The 21375-nt window shown below is 60.7% G+C and overlaps 1 protein-coding gene across 1 annotated transcript in view; it reads right to left on the reverse strand.

Moving 5' to 3' along the window:
* LOC140410092 (P2X purinoceptor 3-like) overlaps positions 1-21375 on the reverse strand; it is a 234590-nt gene that overhangs the window by 61205 nt on the left and 152010 nt on the right. The window contains exons 4-6 of the mRNA XM_072498029.1: positions 20092-20167; positions 11700-11793; positions 56-133 (exon numbers count right to left, since the gene is read on the reverse strand). Coding sequence (XP_072354130.1) covers positions 56-133; positions 11700-11793; positions 20092-20167 — 248 coding nt within the window. The remainder of the gene's footprint in view (positions 1-55; positions 134-11699; positions 11794-20091; positions 20168-21375) is intronic.

Genomic DNA, 21375 nt, shown 5'->3' on the forward strand with positions numbered 1-21375 from the left:
AGAATCAGCACCCAGTGAGATAGCTATTGGTTGATTAACCTACATTTGAACTCACTTTGAAAAGTTGAAGAGGGGGAAGCGAATGCTGTTCTTGATGAAAATGGTGAAGTTTTCAGCACCGATCATTGGAATCCTGTCAATGAAAAGTTTGATAATAAATGTTTAACATCATCAACAGCACTCCATAAACCATAAAACATAGGAGCAGAATTAGGCCACTCGGCCCATCGAGTCTGCTCCGCCATTCTATCATGGCTGATATTTTCTCATCCCCTTTCTCCTGCCGTCTCCCCATAACCCCCGATTCGTTATTAATCAGGAACCTATCTCTCTCTGTCTGAATGTGCCCGCTCAGTACTGTGGTGATGTGCCTGGAGTTAATTTGACATTTACTCAGCAGTGTGCAGGGGGCGTAAGACATCAGTCAGGTGGCATCCGCGCAGCCAGAGAATGTTGTGATGCGTATTAAAGCAGAGTCGCACATACGCGGGTTCCAGGAGGGCCGAGAGAAACACTGTATTAACTTGGTTTGTCGAAGGCGGCACAGTAGCACAGTGGTTAGCACTGTTGCTGCACAGCGCCAGGGTCCCGGGATCGATTCCCGGCTTGGGTCACTGTCTGTGCGGAGTCCGCACGTTCTCCCCGTGTCTGCGTGGGTTTCCTCCGGGTGCTCCGGTTTCTCCCACCAGTCCCGAAAGACGTGCTGTTCGGTGAATTGGACATTCTGAATTCTCCCTCCGTTTACCCGAACAGGCGCCGGAATGTGGCGACTAGGGGATTTTCACAGTAACTTCATTGCAGTGTTAATGTAAGTCTACTTGTGACACTAAAGATTATTATTATTATAAACTTGTATCATTACTTACACATGAATAAAATATCGTTCTGACTTAGTCACCAGCTGTTCTGCTGACAAGAAAACAGAACACAAGTACAGACCCTCTGTCAGTGCAGCACTCCCTCAGTACTGATCCTCTGACAGTGCAGCACTCCCTCAGTACTGACCCTCTGACAGTGCAGCACTCCCTCAGTACTGACCCTCTGACAGTGCGGCACTCCCTCAGTACTGACCCTCTGACAGTGCGGCACTCCCTCAGTACTGACCCTCTGACAGTGCGGCACTCCCTCAGTACTGACCCTCTGACAGTGCGGCACTCCCTCAGTACTGACACTCTGACAGTGCGGCACTCCCTCAGTACTGACCCTCTGACAGTGCGGCACTCCCTCAGTACTGACCCTCTGACAGTGCGGCACTCCCTCAGTACTGACCCTCTGACAGTGCGGCACTCCCTCAGTACTGACCCTCTGACAGTGCGGCACTCCCTCAGTACTGACACTCTGACAGTGCGGCACTCCCTCAGTACTGACCCTCTGACAGTGCGGCACTCCCTCAGTACTGACCCTCTGACAGTGCGGCACTCCCTCAGTACTGACCCTCTGACAGTGTGGCACTCCCTCAGTACTGACCCTCTGACAGTGCGGCACTCCCTCAGTACTGACCCATTGACAGTGCGGCACTCCCTCAGTACTGACCCTCTGACAGTGCGGCACTCCCTCAGTACTGATGCTCTGACAGTGCAGCACTCCCTCAGCACTGACCCCCTGACAGTGCAGCACTCCCTCACTACTAACCCTCTGACATTGTGGCACTCCCTCAGTACTGACCATCTGACAGTGCGGCACTCCTTCAGTACTGACCCTCTGACATTGTGGCACTCCCTCAGTACTGACCCTCTGACAGTGCGGCGCTCCCTCAGTACTGACCCTCTGACAGTGCGGCACTCCCTCAGTACTGACCCTCTGACAGTGCGGCGCTCCCTCAGTCCTGTCCCTCTGACAGTGCGGCACTCACTGAGTACTGACCCTCTGACAGTGCGGCACTCCCTCAACACTGACCCTCTGACAGTGCGGCACTCCCTCAGTACTGACCCTCTGACAGTGCGGCACTCCTTCAGTACTGACCCTCTGACAGTGCGGCACTCCCTCAGTACTGACCCTCTGACAGTGCAGCGCTCCCTCAGCACTGACCCTCTGACAGTGCGGCACTCCCTCAGTACTGACCCTGTGACAGTGCAGCACTCCCTCAGTACTGACCCTCTGACAGTGCGGCGCTCCCTCAGCACTGACCCCCTGACAGTGCAGCACTCCCTCACAACTAACCCTCTGACATTGTGGCACTCCCTCAGTACTGACCCTCTGACAGTGCGGCGCTCCCTCAGTACTGACCCTCTGACAGTGCGGCACTCCCTCATTACTGACCCTCTGACAGTGCGGCGCTCCCTCAGTCCTGGCCCTCTGACAGTGCAGCACTCCCTCAGTCCTGTCCCTCTGACAGTGCGGCACTCCCTCAGTACTGACCCTCTGACAGTGCGGCGCTCCCTCAGTCCTGGCCCTCTGACAGTGCAGCACTCCCTCAGTACTGACCCTCTGACAGGGCGACACTCCCTAAGTACTGACCCTCTGACAGTGCGGCGCTCCCTCACTACTGACCCTATGACAGTGCGGTGCTCCGTCAGTACAGACCCTCTGACAGTGCGGCACTCCCTCAGTACTGACCCTCTGACAGTGCGGCACTCCCTCAGTACTGACCCTCTGACAGTGCGGCACTCCCTCAGTACTGACCCATTGACAGTGAGGCTCTCCCTCAGTACTGACCCCCTGACAGTGCGGCACTCCCTCAGTACTGATGCTCTGACAGTGCAGCACTCCCTCAGCACTGACCCCCTGACAGTGCAGCACTCCCTCACTACTAACCCTCTGACATTGTGGCACTCCCTCAGTACTGACCCTCTGACAGTGCGGCGCTCCCTCAGTACTGACCCTCTGACAGTGCGGCACTCCCTCAGTACTGACCCTCTGACAGTGCGGCGCTCCCTCAGTCCGGGCCCTCTGACAGTGCAGCACTCCCTCAGTCCTGACCCTCTGACAGTGCGGCACTCACTCAGTACTGACCCTCTGACAGTGCGGCACTCCCTCAACACTGACCCTCTGACAGTGCGGCACTCCCTCAGTACTGACCCTCTGACAGTGCGGCACTTCCTCAGTACTGACCCTCTGACAGTGCGGCACTCCCTCAGTACTGACCCTATGACAGTGCAGCGCTCCCTCAGTACTGACCCTGTGACAGTGCAGCACTCCCTCAGTACTGACCCTGTGACAGTGTGGCACTCCCTCAGTACTGACCCTGTGACAGTGCGGCACTCCCTCAGTACTGACCCTCTGACAGTGCGGCGCTCCCTCAGTACTGACCCTCTGATAGTGCAGCGCTCCCTCAGTGCTGACCCTCTGACATTGCGGCACTCCCTCAGTACTGACCCTCTGACAGTGCAGCACTCCCTCTGTACTGACGCTCTGACAGTGCAGCACTCCCTCAGTACTGACCCTCCGACAGTGCGGCACTCCCTCAGTACTGACCCTCTGACAGTGCGGCACTCCCTCAGTACTGACCCTCTGACAGTGAGGCACTCCCTCAGTACTGACCCTCTGACAGTGCGGCACTCCCTCAGTACTGACCCATTGACAGTGCGGCACTCCCTCAGTACAGACCCTCTGACAGTGCGGCACTCCCTCAGTACTGACCCTCTGACAGTGAGGCACTCCCTCAGTACTGACCCTCTGACAGTGCGGCACTCCCTCAGTACTGACCCATTGACAGTGCGGCACTCCCTCAGTACTGACCCTCCGACAGTGCGGCACTCCCTCAGTACAGACCCTCTGACAGTGCGGCACTCCCTCAGTACTGACCCTCTGACAGTGCAGCGCTCCCTCAGTACTGACCCTCTGACAGTGCAGCACTCCCTCAGTCCAGACCCTCTGACAGTGCAGCACTCCCTCAGTACTGACCCTCTGACAGTGCAGCGCTCCCTCAGTACTGACCCTCTGACAGTGCGGCTCTCCCTCAGTACTGACCCTATGACAGTGCAGCGCTCCCTCAGCACTGACCCTCTGACAGTGCGGCACTCCCTCAGTACTGACCCTGTGACAGTGCAGCACTCCCTCAGTACTGACCCTCTGACAGTGTGGCACTCCCTCAGTACTGACCCTGTGACAGTGCGGCACTCCCTCAGTACTGACCCTCTGACAGTGCGGCGCTCCCTCAGTACTGACCCTCTGACAGTGCGGCACTCCCTCAGTACTGACCCTCTGACAGTGCAGCACTCCCTCAGTACTGACCCTCTGACAGTGCGGCGCTCCCTCAGTACTGACCCTCTGACAGTGAGGCACTCCCTCAGTACTGACCCTCTGACAGTGCAGCACTCCCTCAGTACTGACCCTCTGACAGTGTGGCACTACCTCAGTACTGATCCTCTGACAGTGCGGCACTCCCTCAGTACTGACCCTCTGACAGTGCGGCTCTCCCTCAGTACTGACCCTCTGACAGTGCGGAACTCCCTCAGTACTGACCCTCTGACAGTGCGGCGCTTCCTCAGCCCTGACCCTCTTACAGTGCGGAACTCTCTCAGTACTGACCCTCTGACAGTGCAGCACTCCCTCAGTCCTGACCCTCTTACAGTGCGGCACTCTCTCAGTACTGACCCTCTGACAGTGCAGCACTCTCTCAGTACTGACCCTCTGACAGTGCGGAACTCCCTCAGTACTGACCCTCTGACAGTGCGGCGCTCCCTCAGCCCTGACCCTCTTACAGTGTGGAACTCTCTCAGTACTGACCCTCTGACAGTGCAGCACTCCCTCAGTCCTGACCCTCTTACAGTGCGGCACTCTCTCAGTACTGACCCTCTGACAGTGCAGCACTCCCTCAGTACTGACCCTCTGACAGTGCAGCACTCCCTCAGTCCTGACCCTCTTACAGTGCGGCACTCCCTCAGTACTGACCCTCTGACTGTGCGGCACTCCCTCAGTACTGACCCTCTGACAGTGCAGCACTCCCTCAGTACTGACCCTCTGACAGTGCGGCGCTCCCTCAGTACTGACCCTCTGACAGTGCGGCACTCCCTCAGTACTGACCCTCTGACAGTGCGGCACTCCCTCAGTACTGACCCTCTGACAGTGCGGCACTCCCTAAGTACTGACCCTCTGACAGTGCGGCGCTCCCTCAGTACTGACCCTCTGACAGTGCGGCACTCCCTCAGTACTGACCCTCTGACAGTGCGGCACTCCCTCAGTACTAACCCACTGACAGTGCAGCACTCCCTCAGTACTGACCCTCTGACAGTGCGGCACTCCCTCAGTACTGACCCTCTGACAGTGCGGCACTCCCTCAGTACTGACCCTCTGACAGTGCGGCACTCCCTCAGTACTGACCCTCTGACAGTGCGGCACTCCCTCAGTACTGACCCTCTGACAGTGCGGCACTCCATCAGTACTGACCCTCTGACAGTGCGGCACTCCCTCAGCACTGACCCTCTGACAGTGCAGCGCTCCCTCAGTACTGACCCTCTGACAGTGCAGCACTCCCTCAGTACTGACCCTCTGACAGTGCGGCACTCCCTCAGTACTGACCCTCTGACAGTGCAGCACTCCCTCACTACTGACCCTCTGACAGTGCGGCACTCCCTCAGCACTGACCCTCTGACAGTGCGGCACTCCCTCAGTACTGACCCTCTGACAGTGCACCACTCTCTCAGTACTGACCCTCTGACAGTGCAGCGCTCCCTCTGTACTGACCCTCTGACAGTGCGGCACTCCCTCAGTACTGACCCTCTGACAGTGCGGCACTCCCTCAGCACTGACCCTCTGACAGTGCGGCACTCCCTCAGTACTGACCCTCTGACAGTGCACTACTCCCTCAGTACTGTCCCTCTGACAGTGCGGCTCCCTCAGTACTGACCCTCTGACAGTGCGGCACTCCCTCAGTACTGACCCTCTGACAGTGCGGCACTCTCTCAGTACTGACCCTCTGACAGTGCGGCACTCCCTCAGCACTGACCCTCTGACAGTGCCGCACTCCCTCAGTACTGACCCTCTGACAGTGCGGCACTCCCTCAGTACTGACCCTCTGACAGTGCGGCTCCCTCAGTACTGACCCTCTGACAGTGCGGCACTCCCTCAGTACTGACCCTCTGACAGTGCGGCACTCTCTCAGTACTGACCCTCTGACAGTGCGGCACTCCCTCAGCACTGACCCTCTGACAGTGCCGCACTCCCTCAGTACTGACCCTCTGACAGTGCGGCACTCCCTCAGTACTGACCCTCTGACAGTGCGGCACTCTCTCAGTACTGACCCTCTGACAGTGCGGCACTCCCTCAGTACTGACCCTCTGACAGTTCAGCACTCCCTCAGCACTGACCCTCTGACAGTGCGGCACTCCCTCAGCACTGACCCTCTGACAGTGCGGCACTCCCTCAGTACTGACCCTCTGACAGTGCGGCACTCCCTCAGTACTGACCCTCTGACAGTGCGGCACTCCCTCAGTACTGACCCTCTGACAGTGCGGCACTCCCTCAGCACTGACCCTCTGACAGTGCGGCACTCCCTCAGTACTGACCCTCTGACAGTGCGGCGCTCCCTCAGTACTGACCCTCTGACAGTGCGGCACTCCCTCAGTACTGACCCTCTGACAGTGCGGCACTCCCTCAGTACTGACCCTCTGACAGTGCGGCACTCCCTCAGTACTGACCCTCTGACAGTGCAGCACTCCCTCAGTGCTGACCCTCTGACAGTGCGGCACTCCCTCAGTACTGACCCTCTGACAGTGCAGCACTCCCTCAGTACTGACCCTCTGACAGTGCGGCACTCCCTCAGTACTGACCCTCTGACAGTGCGGCTCTCCCTCAGTACTGACCCTCTGACAGTGCGGCACTCCCTCAGTACTGACCCTCTGACAGTGCGGCTCTCTCAGTACTGACCCTCTGACAGTGCGGCACTCCCTCAGTACTGACCCTCTGACTGTGCGGCACTCTCTCAGTACTGACCCTCTGACAGTGCGGCACTCCCTCAGCACTGACCCTCTGACAGTGCGGCACTCCCTCAATACTGACCCTCTGACAGTGCGGCACTCCCTCAGCACTGACCCTCTGACAGTGCGGCACTCCCTCAGTACTGACCCTCTGACAGTGCAGCACTCCCTCAGTACTGACCCTCTGACAGTGCGGCACTCCCTCAGTACTGACCCTCTGACAGTGCGGCACTCCCTCAGTACTGACCCTCTGACAGTGCGGCACTCCCTCAGTACTGACACTCTGACAGTGCGGCACTCCCTCAGTACTGACCCTCTGACAGTGCGGCACTCCCTCAGTACTGACCCTCTGACAGTGCGGCACTCCCTCAGTACTGACCCTCTGACAGTGCGGCACTCCCTCAGTACTGACCCTCTGACAGTGCGGCACTCCCTCAGTACTGACACTCTGACAGTGCGGCACTCCCTCAGTACTGACCCTCTGACAGTGCGGCACTCCCTCAGTACTGACCCTCTGACAGTGCGGCACTCCCTCAACACTGACCCTCTGACAGTGCGGCACTCCCTCAGTACTGACCCTCTGACAGTGCGGCACTTCCTCAGTACTGACCCTCTGACAGTGCGGCACTCCCTCAGTACTGACCCTATGACAGTGCAGCGCTCCCTCAGTACTGACCCTGTGACAGTGCAGCACTCCCTCAGTACTGACCCTGTGACAGTGTGGCACTCCCTCAGTACTGACCCTGTGACAGTGCGGCACTCCCTCAGTACTGACCCTCTGACAGTGCGGCGCTCCCTCAGTATTGACCCTCTGATAGTGCAGCGCTCCCTCAGTGCTGACCCTCTGACATTGCGGCACTCCCTCAGTACAGACCCTCTGACAGTGCGGCACTCCCTCAGTACTGACCCTCTGACAGTGAGGCACTCCCTCAGTACTGACCCTCTGACAGTGCGGCACTCCCTCAGTACTGACCCATTGACAGTGCGGCTCTCCCTCTGTACTGACCCTCTGACAGTGAGGCACTCCCTCAGTCCAGACCCTCTGACAGTGCGGCACTCCCTCAGTACTGACCCTCTGACAGTGCGGCTCTCCTTCAGTACTGACCCTATGACAGTGCAGCGCTCCCTCAGCACTGACCCTCTGACAGTGCGGCACTCCCTCAGTACTGACCCTGTGACAGTGCAGCACTCCCTCAGTACTGACCCTCTGACAGTGTGGCACTCCCTCAGTACTGACCCTGTGACAGTGCGGCACTCCCTCAGTACTGACCCTCTGACAGTGCGGCGCTCCCTCAGTACTGACCCTCTGACAGTGCGGCACTCCCTCAGTACTGACCCTCTGACAGTGCAGCACTCCCTCAGTACTGACCCTCTGACAGTGTGGCACTACCTCAGTACTGATCCTCTGACAGTGCGGCACTCCCTCAGTCTGACCCTCTGACAGTGCGGAACTCCCTCAGTACTGACCCTCTGACAGTGCGGCGCTTCCTCAGCCCTGACCCTCTTACAGTGCGGAACTCTCTCAGTACTGACCCTCTGACAGTGCAGCACTCCCTCAGTCCTGACCCTCTTACAGTGCGGCACTCTCTCAGTACTGACCCTCTGACAGTGCAGCACTCTCTCAGTACTGACCCTCTGACAGTGCGGAACTCCCTCAGTACTGACCCTCTGACAGTGCGGCGCTCCCTCAGCCCTGACCCTCTTACAGTGTGGAACTCTCTCAGTACTGACCCTCTGACAGTGCAGCACTCCCTCAGTCCTGACCCTCTTACAGTGCGGCACTCTCTCAGTACTGACCCTCTGACAGTGCAGCACTCCCTCAGTACTGACCCTCTGACAGTGCAGCACTCCCTCAGTCCTGACCCTCTTACAGTGCGGCACTCCCTCAGTACTGACCCTCTGACTGTGCGGCACTCCCTCAGTACTGACCCTCTGACAGTGCAGCACTCCCTCAGTACTGACCCTCTGACAGTGCGGCGCTCCCTCAGTACTGACCCTCTGACAGTGCGGCACTCCCTCAGTACTGACCCTCTGACAGTGCGGCACTCCCTCAGTACTGACCCTCTGACAGTGCGGCACTCCCTAAGTACTGACCCTCTGACAGTGCGGCGCTCCCTCAGTACTGACCCTCTGACAGTGCGGCACTCCCTCAGTACTGACCCTCTGACAGTGCGGCACTCCCTCAGTACTAACCCACTGACAGTGCAGCACTCCCTCAGTACTGACCCTCTGACAGTGCGGCACTCCCTCAGTACTGACCCTCTGACAGTGCGGCACTCCCTCAGTACTGACCCTCTGACAGTGCGGCACTCCCTCAGTACTGACCCTCTGACAGTGCGGCACTCCCTCAGTACTGACCCTCTGACAGTGCGGCACTCCATCAGTACTGACCCTCTGACAGTGCGGCACTCCCTCAGCACTGACCCTCTGACAGTGCAGCGCTCCCTCAGTACTGACCCTCTGACAGTGCAGCACTCCCTCAGTACTGACCCTCTGACAGTGCGGCACTCCCTCAGTACTGACCCTCTGACAGTGCAGCACTCCCTCACTACTGACCCTCTGACAGTGCGGCACTCCCTCAGCACTGACCCTCTGACAGTGCGGCACTCCCTCAGTACTGACCCTCTGACAGTGCACCACTCTCTCAGTACTGACCCTCTGACAGTGCAGCGCTCCCTCTGTACTGACCCTCTGACAGTGCGGCACTCCCTCAGTACTGACCCTCTGACAGTGCGGCACTCCCTCAGCACTGACCCTCTGACAGTGCGGCACTCCCTCAGTACTGACCCTCTGACAGTGCACTACTCCCTCAGTACTGTCCCTCTGACAGTGCGGCTCCCTCAGTACTGACCCTCTGACAGTGCGGCACTCCCTCAGTACTGACCCTCTGACAGTGCGGCACTCTCTCAGTACTGACCCTCTGACAGTGCGGCACTCCCTCAGCACTGACCCTCTGACAGTGCCGCACTCCCTCAGTACTGACCCTCTGACAGTGCGGCACTCCCTCAGTACTGACCCTCTGACAGTGCGGCTCCCTCAGTACTGACCCTCTGACAGTGCGGCACTCCCTCAGTACTGACCCTCTGACAGTGCGGCACTCTCTCAGTACTGACCCTCTGACAGTGCGGCACTCCCTCAGCACTGACCCTCTGACAGTGCCGCACTCCCTCAGTACTGACCCTCTGACAGTGCGGCACTCCCTCAGTACTGACCCTCTGACAGTGCGGCACTCTCTCAGTACTGACCCTCTGACAGTGCGGCACTCCCTCAGTACTGACCCTCTGACAGTTCAGCACTCCCTCAGCACTGACCCTCTGACAGTGCGGCACTCCCTCAGCACTGACCCTCTGACAGTGCGGCACTCCCTCAGTACTGACCCTCTGACAGTGCGGCACTCCCTCAGTACTGACCCTCTGACAGTGCGGCACTCCCTCAGTACTGACCCTCTGACAGTGCGGCACTCCCTCAGCACTGACCCTCTGACAGTGCGGCACTCCCTCAGTACTGACCCTCTGACAGTGCGGCGCTCCCTCAGTACTGACCCTCTGACAGTGCGGCACTCCCTCAGTACTGACCCTCTGACAGTGCGGCACTCCCTCAGTACTGACCCTCTGACAGTGCGGCACTCCCTCAGTACTGACCCTCTGACAGTGCAGCACTCCCTCAGTGCTGACCCTCTGACAGTGCGGCACTCCCTCAGTACTGACCCTCTGACAGTGCAGCACTCCCTCAGTACTGACCCTCTGACAGTGCGGCACTCCCTCAGTACTGACCCTCTGACAGTGCGGCTCTCCCTCAGTACTGACCCTCTGACAGTGCGGCACTCCCTCAGTACTGACCCTCTGACAGTGCGGCTCTCTCAGTACTGACCCTCTGACAGTGCGGCACTCCCTCAGTACTGACCCTCTGACTGTGCGGCACTCTCTCAGTACTGACCCTCTGACAGTGCGGCACTCCCTCAGCACTGACCCTCTGACAGTGCGGCACTCCCTCAATACTGACCCTCTGACAGTGCGGCACTCCCTCAGCACTGACCCTCTGACAGTGCGGCACTCCCTCAGTACTGACCCTCTGACAGTGCAGCACTCCCTCAGTACTGACCCTCTGACAGTGCGGCACTCCCTCAGTACTGACCCTCTGACAGTGCGGCACTCCCTCAGTACTGACCCTCTGACAGTGCGGCACTCCCTCAGTACTGACACTCTGACAGTGCGGCACTCCCTCAGTACTGACCCTCTGACAGTGCGGCACTCCCTCAGTACTGACCCTCTGACAGTGCGGCACTCCCTCAGTACTGACCCTCTGACAGTGCGGCACTCCCTCAGTACTGACCCTCTGACAGTGCGGCACTCCCTCAGTACTGACACTCTGACAGTGCGGCACTCCCTCAGTACTGACCCTCTGACAGTGCGGCACTCCCTCAGTACTGACCCTCTGACAGTGCGGCACTCCCTCAGTACTGACCCTCTGACAGTGCGGCACTCCCTCAGTACTGACACTCTGACAGTGCGGCACTCCCTCAGTACTGACCCTCTGACAGTGCAGCACTCCCTCAGTACTGACCCTCTGACAGTGCGGCACTCCCTCAGTACTGACCCTCTGACAGTGCAGCACTCCCTCAGTACTGACCCTCTGACAGTGCAGCACTCCCTCAGTACTGACCCTCTGACAGTGCGGCACTCTCTCAGTACTGACCCTCTGACAGTGCGGCACTCTCTCAGCACTGACAGCTGTGAATAGTCACTTTGCGTCGCTGTGTTTGAGGAACTGATTGGTTTATTGTCGGTCTGTTATTTGAGCTCGTGGAAAGCAGCAGCATTGTATTTGCCAATCGTGACTTACTTCTTGGTGCTGCCCAATTCGACAGGACACCAGCCCTGCACCTGACATGTTTTCACCGTTTGATTAAAATTCACACACTTTCCTGTGAGTTTTCCTGAAGGTAGAAAACGGGAGGTGTGAGATAAATCTGGAGACACGGGAGAGGTTATGTAGAGGCTGGGGTTACTGGAGAGAGGGAGTGAGAAGCAGGATGGGAGCGTGGGAGAGATCAACAGCTCACAAGGAGGGGAAAATTCTCGGGAGCGGTATCTGGAGGGAGAGAGAGAGACAGAGACAGAGGTAACTTGACAGTGGGAGGTTTGCGGAGAGGTTACTCAATCGAGAGAGGGACAGAAGGCCAGGTAGGCGTGTAAGAGAGAGGCAGAGTGGGAGGGAAGGAGGCGAGTGGGAGGGAAGGAGGCGAGTGGGAGGGAAGGAGGCGAGGGGGAGGGAAGGAGGCGAGTGGGAGGGAAGGAGGCGAGTGGGAGGGAAGGAGGCGAGGGGGAGAGAGAGAGCTTCCTGGAGAGACAGAGAGGGACAGGTGAAGAGCGAGAAAGGGAGACTGAGAGGTGATGCGCGAGAGAAAGTAGCAGCGATAAACTGAGGAGGGAGAGAGATGGCGTGATAGATGTTAAGAGAGAGAGATTTGGAGTGAAACTGAATTTTAGACACCGGAGGGAGATTGCGAGTGTAACGACATGTCGAGAAGACAAAGGGTTAACAATTTCATGTTAATACTTCTCACCACCAAATGGAGATAAAGGGCAGTTATATAAATATCAGGTGACTGCTGGGATTCAGGGAGGAGGTGTTCAGGGATGAGAGAGATTAGTTGTACAGTTGAGAGATCTGGAGATTCTCCATCTCCCCGCCGGTCGGAGAATCACAGAGGGGGCGGCGTGAACCCTGTCCCCGATGGCTGCTGAATTCTCCGGCGCAGGGGATTTGGTGGGGGCGGGAATCACGGCGCGCCAGTCGGCCCCCCCCCGGCGACTATCCGGCCCGCAATGGGCCCAAGTCCCGCCCGTTTTTTGCCGGTCCCGCTGGTGTAAATTGGAGTAGGTCCTTACCGGGGGACTGGCGGCGTGGGCGGCCTCCGAGTTCCTCGGGGGGGGCGCGGGGGGATCTGGCCCTGGGAGGTGCCCCCACGGTGGCCTGGCCCGCGATCTGGGCCCACCGATCCGCCATTGCCGGTGCGGAAACAAAGCCCTCTGCGCATGGCCGCTGGCCGGCATGGCGCAAACCACGCCCCTTCCCCGCCGGGACCCCCTGCCCCGCCCGGACCCCCTGCCCCGCCCAGACCCCCCTGCCCCGCCCAGACCCACTGTCCCGCCCAGACCCCCCTGCCCCGCCCAGACCCCACTGCCCCGCCCGGACCCCCCCTGCCCCGCCCAGACCCCCCTGCCCCGCCGGGACTCCCTGCCCTGCCCAGACCCACTGCCCCGCCCAGACCCACTGCCCCGCCGGGACCCCCTGCCCCGCCCGGCCCCCCTGCCCCGCCCAGACCCACTGCCCCGCCCAGACCCCCCTGCCCCGCCCGGACCCCCCTGCCCCGCCGGGACCCCCCTGCCCCGCCCAGACCCCCCTGCCCCGCCGGGACCCCCTGCCCCGCCCAGACCCCCTGCCCCACCCAGACCCACTGCCCCGCCCGGACCCCCCCTGCCCCGCCCAGACCCCCCTGCCCCGCCGGGACACCCTGCCCCGCCCAGACCCACTGCCCCGCCCAGACCCACTGCCCCGCCGGGACCCCCTGCCCCGCCCAGACCCACTGCCCCGCCCAGACCCCCCTGCCCCGCCCGGACCCCCCTGCCCCGCCGGGACCCCCTGCCCCGCCCAGACCCCCCTGCCCCGCCGGGACCCCCTGCCCCGCCCGGACCCCCTGCCCCGCCCAGACCCACTGCCCCGCCCGGACCCCCCTGCTCCGCCCGGACCCCCCTGCCCCGCCGGGACCCCCTGCCCCGCCCAGACCCACTGCCCCGCCCGGACCCCCCTGCCCCGCCGGGACCCCCTGCCCCGCCCAGACCCCCCTGCCCCGCCCGGACCCCCTGCCCCACCCGGACCCCCTGCCCCGCCCGGGCCCACTGCCCCGCCCGGACCCCCTGCCCCGCCCGGACCCCCTGCCCCACAGGGACCCCCCGCCCGGACCCCCCTGCCCCGCCCGAACCCCCCTGCCCCACAGGGACCCCCCGCCCGGACCCCCTGCCCCACAGGGACCCCCCGCCCGGACCCACTGCCCCGCCCGCGCCCCCTGCCCCGCCCAGACCCCCTGCCCAGCCCGAACCCCCCTGCCCCACAGGGACCCCCCGCCCGGACCCCCTGACCCACAGGGACCCCCCGCCCAGACCCCCTGCCCCGCCCGGGCCCCCTGCCCCGCCCAGACCCCCTGCCCCGCCCGGACCCCCTGCCCCGCCCACACCCCCTGCCCCGCCCGGACCCCCTGCCCCGCCCGGACCCCCTGCCCCGCCCGGACCCCCTGCCCCACAGGGACCCCCCGCCCGGACCCCCTGCCCCACAGGGACCCCCCGCCCGGACCCCCTGCCCCACAGGGACCCCCCGCCGGGACCCCCTGCCCCGCCCACAACCCCTGCCCCGCCCGGACCCCCTGCCCCGCCGGGACCCCCTGCCCCGCCCAGACCCCCTGCCCCGCCCGGACCCCCTGCCCCACAGGGACCCCCCGCCCGGACCCTCTGCCCCGCCCGGACCCCCTGCCCCGCCCGGAACCCCTGCCCCACAGGGACCCCCCGCCCGGACCCACTGCCCCGCCCGCACCCCCTGCCCCGCCCGGACCCCCCTGCCCAGCCCGGACCCCCTGCCCAGCCCAGACCCACTGCCCCGCCCGGACCCCCTGCCCCGCCCGGACCCCCCTGCCCAGCCCAGACCCCCTGCCCCGCCCGGACCCCCTGCCCCGCCCGGACCCCCCTGCCCCACAGGGACCCCCCGCCCGGACCCCCTGCCCCACAGGGACCCCCCGCCCGGACCCACTGCCCCGCCCACACCCCCTGCCCCGCCCGGACCCCCCTGCCCAGCCCAGACCCACGGCCCCGCCCACACCCCCTGCCCTGCCCAGACCCACTGCCCCGCCCAGACCCACTGCCCCGCCCGGACCCACTGCCCCGCCCACACCCCCTGCCCCGCCCGGACCCCCCTGCCCAGCCCAGACCCACTGCCCCGCCCAGACCCCCTGCCCCGCCCAGACCCACTGCCCCGCCCAGACCCCCTGCCCCGCCCAGACCCACTGCCCCGCCCAGACCCCCTGCCCCGCCCAGACCCCCTGCCCCGCCCAGACCCCCTGTCCCGCCCAGACCCACTGCCCCGCCCAGACCCACTGCCCCGCCCAGACCCCCTGCACCGCCCAGACCCACTGCCCCGCCCGGACCCCCTGCCCCGCCCGGACCCCCCTGCCCCGCCCAGACCCCCCTGCCCCGCCCGGACCCCCTGCCCCGCCCGGACCCCCTGCCCCACCCAGACCCACTGCCCCGCCCAGACCCACTGCCCCGCCCAGACCCACTGCCCCGCCCGGACCCCCCTGCCCCGCCCGGACCCCCTGCCCCGCCCAGACCCCCTGCCCCGCCCGGACCCCCTGACCCGCCTGGACCCCCCTGCCCCGCCCAGACCCACTGCCCCGCCGGGACCCCCTGCCCCGCCCGGACCCCCCCCCCCCCCGCCGGGTAGGGCAGAATCCCGCCTCAGTAATTAGAGGTGTGAAGTTTAATTTAACAACCTTTTACCTGGGAACTTGTTTGTTTGTTTGTTTATTGTCACGGGTACCGAGGGACAGGGAAAAGTATTTTTCTGCGAGCAGCTCAACAGATCATTAAGTACATGGGAAGAAAAGGATATACATAATAGGGCAACACGAGGTACACAATGTAAATTTAAGTAGTGTAAATACATCAGTTTTGTTCATTCACTTAGCTTCGATGTTGTTTGTTCCACACACGCAGTGAAGATATCCTGACAGACATAACAGAGATCATCACAGAGTGGACGGAGAGAAAGACTGGTGCAGGTAGAGGGATGGTGATAGAGAGGTGAAGAGAGAGAGAGAAGGTGGAGATGGAGAGAGAGAGAGAGATGTGGATCGTGCAGGAGATAGAGGTTGAGCGAGCGAACAATCGAAAGAGAGAGATCGCAGCGGAGTAACACAGGACCAGGAATAGGCTGCGCTGGCATTCAGTATGATAGGACCAGGAACAGACCATTCAGCCCATCTCAGCCAGCGGAAAGGCTCCCCCCCCCCCCCCACCCTGACTGTGATGGCGCTGGACACAGTCGCCACGCCGGGTTCACTAAAACTCAGAGCCCCACGCCGGCGGGAACTCGGCCCATCGGGGGAGGGGGCGGAGCATCCGCAAAGAGGCACCGCCCCCCGATTCCATTGGCTACGGATTCTCTGTCCGATCTCCGATTTCGGCTAACGGAGAATCCCACTGCTTACCTGCCTCAACCCTGGCTGCCTCCTTCTGTATTTTGTAGTGTTCAATAAAATCACCTCTCATTTCCTTGACATTCTGGGAGTACACATGCCCAGGTTGTCCCACAATCCCCGGGACAAGTGTCCCCGGGACAAGTGTGCCAATAATAATCTTTCAGAGGTGAGGGGGAAAGACTTCTCCCAGTGCTCCAGGTGGGATCTAACTGAGCTCCGATACAATTGGAGCAAGATTTCATTGCTCCTGAACTCAAATCCTCCTGCGATAAAGGCTAACGTTGCATTAACCTTCGGACTAGCTCGCTGCATTGCAATGTTAGCCTCATGGAGAAGGACAGCCAGGTCCCTCTGGACATCTACACTTTCTACTATTCAAGGAAAATTAAGTGGATTGCCTCACATTTAGTCCACATTATATCCCATCTGTCATGTTCCAGCCCACTCACTAACTGTCCAAATCTCCTGGAAGCCTCTTAACATCCTCCCGGTCATGTTAGGCACTGGGAGAACACTGGGCATCATTCTCCGACCCCCCACCGGGGGCCGGCGTGGATCCCACCCCCTCCGTGTCCCGAATTCTCCACCACCGGATATTCGGCGGGGGAGGGAATCGCGCCGGTCGGCAAGCCCCCCCCCCCCGGCGATTCTCCGGTCCGCGATGGGCCGAAGTCCCGCTGCTAGGATGCCTGTCCCGCCGGCGTGGATTATACCACCTCTCTTACCGGCGGGACAAGGCGGCGCGGGCGGGCTTTGGGGTCCTGGGGGGGCGCGGGGCGATTTGGCCCCGGGGGGGGGGGTGCCCCCACGGTGGCCTGGCCCGTGATCGGGGCCCACCGATCCGCGGGCGGGCCTGTGCCGTGGGGGCACTCTTTCCCTTCCGCCTTCGCCACGGCCTCCACCACGGCGGAGGAGGAAGCGACTCTCCCCACTGCGCATGCGCGGGGATGCCGTGAGCGGCCGCTGACGCTCCCGCGCATGCGCCGCCCGGAGATGTAATTTCCCCGCCAGCTGGCGGGGCGGAAATCAGTCCGGCGCGGGCCTAGCCCCTCAAGGTGAGGCCTCGGCCCCCAAGATGCGGAGGATTCCGCACCTTTGGGGTGGCGCGGTGCCGGACTGATTCACGCCGTTTTTGGCGCTGGTCGGCGGTCATCGCGCCGGTTGCGGAGAATCCTGCCCACTGTCTGCAGCTGGGTGCAGCTTAGCTCAGAAAGATACTCCAGACCTTGAAGTTAGTCCAATCTGATTTATTGAGCCTGTCGCACAGTTAGCACAGTTCTCTGTGAGTTCGACTCTCTGCTAACCTCAGTGTGGTTACTCTGTCTGACTGAACCAGACTAGCTCTTAGCCCCGTGCAGGAGGGGTGAGATTGTAACAACATCCTTGACTGACTCTAGGGGCGAAATTCTCCCGAAACAGCGCGATGTCCACCGACTGGCGCCCAAAACGGCGCCAATCAGACGGGCATCGCGCCGCCCCAAAGGTGCGGAATGCTCCGCATCTTTGGGAGCCGGGCCCCAACATTGAGGGGCTAGGCCGACGCCGGAGGGATTTCCGCCCCCCCCAGCTGGCAGAAACGGCCTTTGTTGCCCCGCCAGCTGGCGCGGAAATGACATCTCCGGGCGGAGCATGCGCGGGAGCGTCAGCGGCCGCTGAGAGTTTCCCACGCATGCGCAGTGGAGGGAGTCTCTTCCGCCTCCGCCATGGTGGAGGCCGTAGCGGAGGCGGAAGGGAAAGAGTGCCCCCACGGCACAGGCCCGCCCGCGGATCGGTGGGCCCCGATCGCGGGCCAGGCCACCGTGGGGGCACCCCCCGGGGCCAGATCGCCCCGCGCCCCCCCCCCAGGACCCCGGAGCCCGCCCGCGCCGCCTTGTCCCGCCGTTCAAAAGGTGGTTTAATCCACGCCGGCGGGACAGGCAATTTATCGGCGGGACTTCGGCCCATCCGGGCCGGAGAATCCAGCGGGGGGTCCCACCAACCGGCGCGGCGCGATTCCCGCCCCCGCCGAATATCCGGTGCCGGAGACTTCGGCAACCGGCGGGGGCGGGATTCACGCCAGCCCCCGGCGATTCTCCGACCCGGTGGGGGGGACGGAGAATGACGCCCATGATGTTCATCAGTGGAAAGAGGCGGAGTGTGAGTGCCTCGTGTCTTTTATAGTGAGATACCACCCCTGAGTGTCCTGTCTGCTCATTGGTCATGTCCTGTTCTCTGTGTTCATTAGCTGCTGGTCTGTATTTCATTATGTGTGTGTCTGCATAGCATGACATCTCCCCACTGAGAGAGACAGAGGGACAGAGAGGGAGAGAGCGAGAGAGTGAGAGAGAGAGAGAGGGAGAGAGAGAGAGGGAGAGACGGAGAGAGAGAGGGAGAGAGAGAGAGGGAGAGAGAGAGAGGGAGAGACGGAGGGAGAGGAGTGGAGGGAGTGAGTGAGAGAGAGAGAGCGACAGAGGAGTGGAGGGAGAGACAAAGAAGGAGAGACAGAGACAGAGAGGGAGAGTGAGGGGGAGAGAGACAGAGAAGAGAGGGGGAGAGGTATAGAAAGAGGGAGAGGAGTGGAGGGAGTGAGTGAGTGAGAGAGAGAGAGAGAGGAGAGGAGGGAGAGACAGAGAGAGAGACAGAGAGACAGAGACAGAGAGAGAGACAGAGAGAGAGGGAGAGAGAGAGAGGGAGAGGAGGGAGAGACAGAGAGAGAGAGAGAGAGAGACAGAGAGAGAGACAGAGAGAGAGAGAGAGAGAGAGACAGGGAGAGAGAGAGAGAGGGTGGAAGGGAGAGAGAGAGAGACAGAGAGAGAGAGAGACAGAGAGAGAGAGGGACAGAGAGAGGGAGAGACAGAGAGAGAGACAGAGAGAGAGAGAGAGAGGGTGGAAGGGAGAGACAGAGAGAGAGGGAGAGAGAGGGAGAGACAGAAAGACAGACAGAGAGAGAGAGAGACAGAGAGCGAGAGAGACAGAGAGAGGGAGAGACAGAGAGACAGACAGAGAGAGAGAGAGAGACAGAGAGCGAGAGAGACAGAGAGAGGGAGAGACAGAGAGACAGACAGAGAGAGAGAGAGACAGAGAGCGAGAGAGACAGAGAGAGAGAGAGAAAGGGAATGAGAGAGAGAGAGAAGGGGACAGAGAGAGACAGAGAGAGTGAGAGAGAGGGTGGAAGGGAGAGACAGGCGGGGATAGAAAAAGAGAGAAATGGAGAGAGAGCGCGTGAGAGACAGACAGCCAGAGAGAGAGATGGGGGCAGGGAGATCTCGGGGAAACACATTAAGAATATTCAAGCATCAATATAGAGAAAACAGGTAATATGAGAACGAGTGAATCTCCGATGAAGTAAGGATTAAATATTAAAAGCAGAGTTAATCCGCTGGACAATATTTCTCGACATGTGTGGCCTCAAAATAAACTCTACAAAATGCTGACGCATTGTAAAATACAATTATCTAACGCTGTATAATCCTGAGGATTATAATCCTGAGGATGTCCTAAGATCGACTAAATCCTCGATACTGAGTGTCGTGAGGCAGTGGTGACCACCGTCCGTACCTCCCAGTATCCTCTTTGATCGAAGGATCTTGGCTGAATCAAAGGATGTTGCCCAGCACGAGTGCTCAACATGCTTCCAGCCGGTTCAGCTCTTTTACGATATAAACATGGGAACGCCACGCAGTGGGACACTCAGATCAGTTAATCCTGCTGATGAGCCCGTCTCCATACACATGTTAGCGGCGAAATACATTATTGAAGAGAGACGCTCAGATCCCCAAAAATGTCCACTTTGGTTCTAATCGAGCTCCAAACAGTGTGAGAAGGCAATTGAGAGGACGGTAATGTTTCCACCATGTCCTGTGCTTCAAGGAGGGTTGGGTAAAGTTATTTGGGAATACTTAGACCCATGTGGCCCGTTGCTTCTCTAAGGCAAGCGAGAATGATTGTCCAAGGGAGAGCTCTGATATAAAATAGTCCCAAAAAGGAGATCCACAACAAACTCACCACTGCCCACTGCGTGTCCGAGAATTTTGGCGCAGTCATCGTCATTGTTACAAACAGAGTTATCTACCTCCGGATCCTGGACAGAGGGAGAAAAAAATGCAATTAGATCCTGTGATGGTCGGGAGCCACGGTCGCACAGGTTCAATTCCAGCCGCGACTGTCCGTGTGGGGTTTGCACATTGTCCCCGTATCTGGGTGGGGTTAACCCAAAGATGAGCAGGTTGGGTGGCCTGGGATGGTCAGTGTGGTCGGATAGTGTCCGGGGATTGTCAGTGTAGACACAGAGTGTCCAGGGATGGTCAGTGTGGTCTGAGAGTGTCCGGGGATGGTCAGTGTGGTCTGGGAGTGTCCGGGGATGGTCAGTGTAGACACAGAGTGTCCAGGGATGGTCAGTGTGGTCTGAGAGTGTCTGTGGATGGTCAGTGTGGACACAGTGTCCGGGGATGGTCAGTGTGGTCTGAGAGTGTCCAGGGATGGTCAGTGTGGACACAGAGTGTCCAGGGATGGTCAGTGTGGTCTGAGAGTGTCCGGGAATGGTCAGTGTGGACACAGTATCCAGGGATGGTCAGCGTGGTCTGAGAGTGTCTGGGGATGGTCAGTGTGTTCTGAGAGTGTCCAGGGATGGTCAGTGTGGTCTGAGAGTGTCCAGGGATGGTCAGTGTGGTCTGAGAGTGTCTGGGGATGGTCAGTGTGTTCTGAGAGTGTACAGGGATGGTCAGTGTGGACACAGTGTCCAGGGATGGTCAGAGTGGTCTGAGAGTGTCCAGGGATGGAAAGTGTGGTCTGAGAGTGTCCGGGGATGGTCAGTGTGGACACAGAGTGTCCAGGGATGGTCAGTGTGGACACAGTTTCCAGGGATGGTCAGTGTGGTCTGAGAGTGTCCGGGGACAGTAAGTGTGGTCTGAGAGTGTCCAGGGATGGTCAGTGTGGTCTGAGAGTGTCCGGGGATGGGCAGTGTGGACACAGTTTCCAGGGACGGTAAGTGTGGTCTAAGAGTGTCCGGGACGGTAAGTGTGGTCTGAGAGTGTCCAGGGGTGGTCAGTGTGGTCTCAGAGTGTCCAGGGATGGTCAGTGTGGTCTGAGAGTGTCCAGGGATGGTCAGTGTGGTCTGAGAGTGTCCGGGGATAGTCAGTGTGGTCTGAGAGTGTCCAGGGGTGGTCAGTGTGGACACAGAGTGTCCGGGGCAGTCAGTGTGGTCTGAGTGTCCAGGGATGGTCAGAGTGGTCCGAGAGTGTCCAGGGATGGTCAGTGTGGACTGAGAGTGTCCAGGGATGGTCAGTGTGG

Source organism: Scyliorhinus torazame, chromosome 4 (genome assembly GCF_047496885.1).
Source record: "Scyliorhinus torazame isolate Kashiwa2021f chromosome 4, sScyTor2.1, whole genome shotgun sequence".
Classification (NCBI taxonomy): domain Eukaryota; kingdom Metazoa; phylum Chordata; class Chondrichthyes; order Carcharhiniformes; family Scyliorhinidae; genus Scyliorhinus; species Scyliorhinus torazame.